At 55.4% G+C, this 6,520-nt stretch overlaps 1 protein-coding gene across 1 annotated transcript; it reads left to right on the top strand.

The window, feature by feature from the left end:
* Positions 1 to 2,557: 2,557 nt before the first annotated feature.
* SOWAHD (sosondowah ankyrin repeat domain family member D) lies at positions 2,558 to 4,524 on the top strand. Its single transcript, XM_017814978.1, has one exon. The coding sequence runs from the start codon at positions 2,742 to 2,744 to the stop codon at positions 3,744 to 3,746; it is 1,005 nt and encodes a 334-aa protein (XP_017670467.1). The 5' UTR covers positions 2,558 to 2,741; the 3' UTR covers positions 3,747 to 4,524.
* Positions 4,525 to 6,520: the final 1,996 nt, after the last annotated feature.

The raw sequence follows: 6,520 nt of genomic DNA, 5'->3' as shown, positions 1-6,520 counted from the left end.
CACTCGGGGGGTTCCCGCCGCGGCCCCGCGCCAGCCCCGCCCCGCGCTCCGCGCCACGCCCCGCCGGGCCCCGCCGCCCCTGCCCTGCTCGGGCCAGGCGGGCCCGCCGCTGCCGCCGCCGCCGCGCTCCGGGGGGCGCGGGGCCGCCGGTCCCCCCCTTCGACCGCCCGCGATGGTGCAGCCCGGGCTGAGGGCGGGGCTGGCGGGGCGGGCGCGGTGCCGCGGCGGGATCCCCCCGTGCGGTGCCGCGGTGGGCGCGCCCGGAGCCGCCCGCAGGCCGGGGCGGGACGTGCGGCGGGCGCGCAGCGATGGCGGCGGCCGAGGTGGCGCGGCAGGTGCGGGCGGGCGCGGGGCCGCCGGTCCCCCCCTTCGACCGCCCGCGATGGTGCAGCCCGGGCTGAGGGCGGGGCGGGCGGAGGGTCCGGGGCGGTGGCTCCGAGCGGGGCCGGGCGGGCGCGGAGCTCCGGACAGGGGGCGTCGAGCCCCGGACGGTGGCTCCCCGGCCCTTGCCAGCCCCGCGGGATGTCCGGCTGCCCCTGCGGCCCCTCCGGTAGCGCGGGCCGTGCGGCCCCGAAGTTGGGCTGGGGTTCCTGGTTTGGCTCTGTTCAGGTCCCCCGTCCGAGCACGTGGCGCACTTGCCGAGAGCTGCTGGACGGTTCAGGCCCGCCGGGCACCCACTGACCGAGACGGTGCCGAATCCCCTCCCAGTGGCACCACAGCCCTTCCCGGCCCGAACGTGCAGCTTCTGCTCCCTCAGCTGCTTGAGCACATCTGCTGCTTCCGGGGGGTGTCACTGCTGCCGCTTGGGTTTTCCTTCATTTGGTGCCAGCACAAGTATCAAACAAGGCTGAGAGGAAACTCAGTCCCCACTCAAAGCAAGTCACTTCCCCAGCCCCTGGGACCCCCGAGTAAAGTCCCCAGGCTTGGCAACCTGTTTTTTATCCTGGTCAGAGTGCATCCAGTGCATCCAGTCCCTAATGCAGTTATGGCCAGGGTAGCCCTAAATGGAAGCTTTGCTGTGCACCTCATTCCTCAGGAGCAGCACCTTATTTCCCTCCTTGTTTCCCTCCTTGTTTTCCCCACCCAAGTGTTTTCAACTCTTCCCCAGGATCCCACGGCTGTGTGGCTCAAGTTCTCTGAGCCCACAGAAGCCACCAACAGCCAATGATAAATCCAGGCAGCACCAGAAAGGGAGCAAGGGGACAATTACATTTTCACCACCAGTCATTTGGGCTTTGAGATTATGCCAGCTCCCCACACATCCCAGAAAAACTGGTTAAAGTGGTTGGAGAAAGGCAAAGGTCCTTGAGGGCGGACAACCAGCCCAGGGCAAGTCAGAGCAGGGCTAAAGCTTAGGGAAGGGATATTAAAAAGGTTCAAGGGGCTGTTGTGGCTCTTCACTGCCTGACCAGCCACAAAACCCAGTGACAGTTCAGCCATGGGTGTCAGAGGAGTCATGGGTTAGAGAAAGGTCTTGGGAGAAACAGGACTAGGAGCTTTTGAGGCAGAGGAATTTGTCCTGATTTCTGAAAAAATTAAGGGTACAGACTACTGGTGGCTGCAGTTGCCAACACCACCAGCCATGGGCTGTGCTGGAAAGTGAAACACAGCAAGAGAGAAAGGCCAAAATGCCTCTGGGATGAAACATCATGTGGCAAGGGACCCAAAACACTGTCCCAGGCTGAGTGTCCCTTACAGCATGGAGACCCACCAGCTACTGGGAACACGGCTCCTCGGGGCAGTAAACCTGGGTTTGCCTGAGCAGAGCATCAAGGAGAAGCATTGCAATCATGGGGGACAATTTTGGTGGGGGCTGTAAGACAGGTGCCTCAGCAAGGCAACCCTGGGGCACCACTGGGGCCAGAGGAAGCATTCCTGGGACCAGTGTCACGGATTTACACAGGCCAGATGTTGTAACAGGATCTGACCTGAAACCCCACTGGGAATGCCAAGTCCAAGTGAATGTTCCCAATTAGTCTTTTGTTAGTTCTTTGGTTACAGCTCAAGCTGGTGCCTCCTACCCCAATTCACACCTCTCAGTTACACCCATGCCACCCATCACCTGATTCCCAAGTCAATCACTAAATTCTGGTCAGTGGTCTATTGATTTCTTACTGGACTACACTGTCACTGGGCTGGCCACCTTCTGAAGTTACTTTTTCCCTTGGAATTGTCTCCTGGGTCCTTATCATCTCCATTCTGCTCCTATCTGCTGAATTCAGGGAGGTCTTTGTTAGCAGCATTGTTTTATCAGAAGTTTACGTTTTGTCGGCTGTTGCGGGCTAAGGGTGAGGCTACTTCAGCTGCTGATGGTGAGACACCGGTGCTAAACGAGACTGTTCAGAGAGGAGAAGACAGTTCAACAAATTTTTTCCATAACACCAGCACCAGACTGCCCAGGACCCACCTGCCTCCACCCGCCCCCGTGGTCCCACACACTCTGCACATCCCCACACAACCACCTGCTCTCCCTCTGTGACACCGCAGCCGAGTGGGGCCGGGGGGGCAGACAGCCTGTGGTTGAGGCCGCGCACGGCGCCTGCGGCAGCCACGGACACAGCGTGGCCAAAGGTCACCTGCACCGCCCGGCAGTGCCGGGATCCGCCGCCATGCCCTCCTGCCACGCAGAATCGGTTCCTCCTCTGCCTAATGCCGGGGAGGAAGCGTGGGGTGAGAGCTGGGGAGCGTGAGCTGTGCCCTGCTGGGGATCAGGCTGCTGGCCAGCCTGTGGAGGCACTGCCATGGCCCGGCAGGAGCAGAGCTTGGCAGAGCAGAAGGTAGCTGGCACCGGCCAGAAGTTCTCCTTCCTGGAAGCTGCCCAGCCCCAAGCAGGGAACCGAGCCCGCAGCTCCCAGCTTCGGTCAGCCACCCTGGGGAGCAGGGACAGTTTCTATACGCTGCAGAAGATGGACACCAACAAAAGCGTCAGCTGGGGCAGGCACAGCCTGGGGAGCTGGGGTAGGACTGCAGGCAGGTTCTCCATTGGCCATGGCAGTACCCGGAGGAAGGAGCTGAAGGAAATCCTCCTACAGACCAACAGCCCTGGCAGCACCTTGCGGTTTGCCACCACTCAGAAGACATCCAACAGCAGCAATCTCCTTGCAGGGCCGCACCAAGAGCAGAAGTCCGAGCAGAGTCCTGACCTGCTGCCCCTTGTCCTTGATCCCCTGGAGCACGCGTGGCTGCTGACGGTGGCTGAGGGCGATGCCGAAAGCATCATCAAGCTGCTGGACTTGGATCCCAGCCTGCTGACCAGGAGAGACTTTGTGACGGGCTTCACCGCTCTCCACTGGCTTGCGAAGCACGGCCACCATGAGAGCCTCATCCAGGTCATCTCCCATGCCCAGAAGAAAGGCTATCCCGTCAACGTGAACATTCCCACAGCCAGTGGCGGGCTCACCCCCTTGCACCTGGCTGCCTTGCAGGGACACGAGGTGCTCATCAAAGTGCTGGTGGGAGCTTACGGGGCAGACACCAGCTGCAGGGACCACAATGGGCGCAAGGCTTGGCAGTACCTGAGGGCAGACACCTCCAGGGACCTGAAGGAGCTGGCGGGGGCCTTGGAGGAGGACTTGGTCCAGCTGCGCTCTCACAACACCAACAACAACTGTAAGTCATCCAAAGAGGCCAGGGCAGGGCAGGACTCTGTGGACTCTGGGGCCGAGGGGAAAGCCCAGCACCCCTGGAGCCTGTCGGCTCTCCGAGGCATTGTTAGACAGGCATTTGCCTTCTTCCAAGAGCACTGAAGCTCTTCTGTCCCCATTCACCTGTAAATCCATGCTGGATAGCAGCCGGAAGAGCCTGAAGGGAGCTGGGAACTTGGGAGCTTGAAACCCTGGCCAAGTGAGGATTAAACCACGGCACCTCAGCCACCCTGGGTCTCCTGTGGTCTTTGGGGCTGTGTGTGAGGAGCACCACGGCCATCGGAACACAGACTAGGGACAGCCCTTCCAAAAAACTGCCTGTCGGCAGAGGGGCTTTTACCCCATGCCCAAGCTGATGGGAACTCCTTGCTGCAGCCCCTCGGTAGGGACTCACAAGTCAGCTCTGCTCTGGGGAGCTGCTTCTCCGATACCCCGTGTGCCCATGAGAGGATGCTGACCCACCACGTGTGGATCCCATGCTGGGGCTGTGGGTGGATGTTTGAGCTGCCTGTCTCAGGCTGCTGGCAGACTTTATGTGTGCCTGTAGGTGGGTCACACAGAAATTCGGTGACTTGGTTCTCCCACCTGTAAAATGAGATGCCTGAGACACTCAGCCCCATTGGGGATGGGGGCCAGAGCACAGGAGGCAGCAAGGACACCAGTTGGGTGGCATGGGTTGGCTTCTGTGGCGACTGGAGTTCAGGAGCAACTCTGGAAAGATGATTCATTGCTCAATACCATGGAAAAGGTATGTGAAGGCTGTGAGATCATCTTTATTGCTACTGAGGTCATGCTCAAAAATGAAACTGATAAATATCCCTGCAGCAGCAAAATGCCAGGTGTATGTACTGGTCACTGCATTAAAAGAGTAAAGCCTCTGCTTGCCTGTTTGTGTTTTGTTCACCAAATGGAGCTCTGCCCATGATTTCAACTTGCTTTTTACATTCTTGAAGGCCAGGGCTGCTTAAAAATACCTTCAGAAAAACAATGTCCCCTTCCTCTTTTTCATGAGCACAAGACCATTCCTGCCTCCTTAAATAGCAGCCCCATTTGAGCAAGTGTCTCTCAGACAGGAACCGGGGAGTTTCTGTTCCCCTCACAGAGCAACAGCCCTTGCAGACACACCTCTTTTGGGAAGGGAGTTGTGTTTTCTTTCCAGCTGCCTTTCTGGGGGTCTGCAGAGGTGGCCAAAGGACTTGAGATGATCTGGCCTGGCTGCACAGATGAATTTGCATCTTGATGCAGAACGATACACACGTAAGTTCCTCTGGGGAACCTGAGCCTGTGGGTTTCACAGACCCTGAGCCAACCCCAATTACATACAGATTGTGCTCTGAAATGCTACTTGGACACCCAGTCTGCAGTAGGTGACAAAGGGAAGAGCAGCCTGCACATGGGTGGACAGTGATCCAGGTGACTAGGTGAACATATAGATGTGTCTTTTTAATCTCTGAGGTCAGCAGTAGATACATACAAAACATGCTGGGAATGAATTCAATGCCTGATCTACAGCAGTTTTGTAATGCTTTAGCTCTAATGGATTGAAGAGTATGGCAACATAGCTCCTCCTGGAACTGCTCTGGCCACATCCATGCCATGGGACAGCAGGGCTGGTCACAGCAGCACAGACTCCATGAACAGCACTGGTGTCAAGTTCTGGTAACCAAAGTGCTGTTGATGAGACAGGTGGGACTGACAAAATATTTTTTGTCCTGTTAGTCCTCTGTCACCCTTTCACACCTGTCAGGGAAGGGACACGGGACCGCTCATACATCCGCCTCTGAGTAAGGCACAGAGTAAACAGTGGAATTAATGAGAATTGCCTTGAAGAAACCATTTCCTTGGCACTCATACTTGCAGCTTAGTCACACCCCACCAGGAAACCTGGACTTCAATGTTCCATTCAAAGGTAAAATTTAGCTGGCAAATGCTCCACTTAAATAACACAAAATGATTTTTAGTACTTGATTCCCCTTGACAGGCAATGAAAATCCCTTAAAGGTAGCTTTTCCCCCATCTTTTGGTTGTGGGTTTAAACCTGTATTCTGTGCTGAGATGAATTAGGCAGGGACTTCAGAAAGAGCAGAACCAGAGCTCAGCTTCTCTGGGGGGTGGTGGTACAACACGCTCACTGATAACACCCCCCTGCCCTGCCCAGGTTCTTTTCCACTGAGCAGAAAAAGGATCTTCTCCTGCTGCTGCACATTGTGTGTGCCCCAAACCCCACGCCACTTCCAGTGACCCACCCCTCTGTCTTGCACGGTTTATTTTCATACCTGCAGAAGGACAGTTGGTTTGGATATACAGACACATTTAAAAAAATATTTCTCAAGTACACAATTGGCTCTAACTTTGCTTCTCACTCAAAAGCAACAGCGTATCCACCAAAACTAATGTAGTAAAACATCCAAATTATTTAGATTTTTTTTCTTTAAAGCTTCTGTTGGTGTCTCAGTTATCTCATTAGCCCAGTTCTGCAGAGATCCCTGATCCCCCCTGCAAGTCTCACAGGGAGGAGAAGGCAAACAGAGCTGCCACAGGAACAACAGAAACCATTCATAACCAGGGGTTAAGATTCTGCAGAAGGCTGAGTTTATCCCAAGTTTAATTTGTACTAAATTTACTATGTGCTGTCTTTTAATGTCCAATTTGAAAAACAGATTGTCAAATGAGGAAAATAATACAAGGGGTTATTTTCCAAAGCAGCTCCTTAGTAGAAACTGCTTCCATCTGATAAAAATATCACAGTAAGGACAGTAATAGGGAGACTTTCTAATAAACAGTAATAAATTTTTCAATCTATTACTCAGGAAAGCTTTTCCACAAATGCCATGGAGAAAACTGTCTCTTTCCATTCTCAAGTCCATAAAATTACT

This window comes from Lepidothrix coronata, unplaced genomic scaffold (assembly GCF_001604755.1).
Source record: "Lepidothrix coronata isolate B3197 unplaced genomic scaffold, Lepidothrix_coronata-1.0 Scaffold2, whole genome shotgun sequence".
NCBI lineage: Eukaryota > Metazoa > Chordata > Aves > Passeriformes > Pipridae > Lepidothrix > Lepidothrix coronata.
This window is presented reverse-complemented; position numbering and strand designations above follow the sequence as displayed.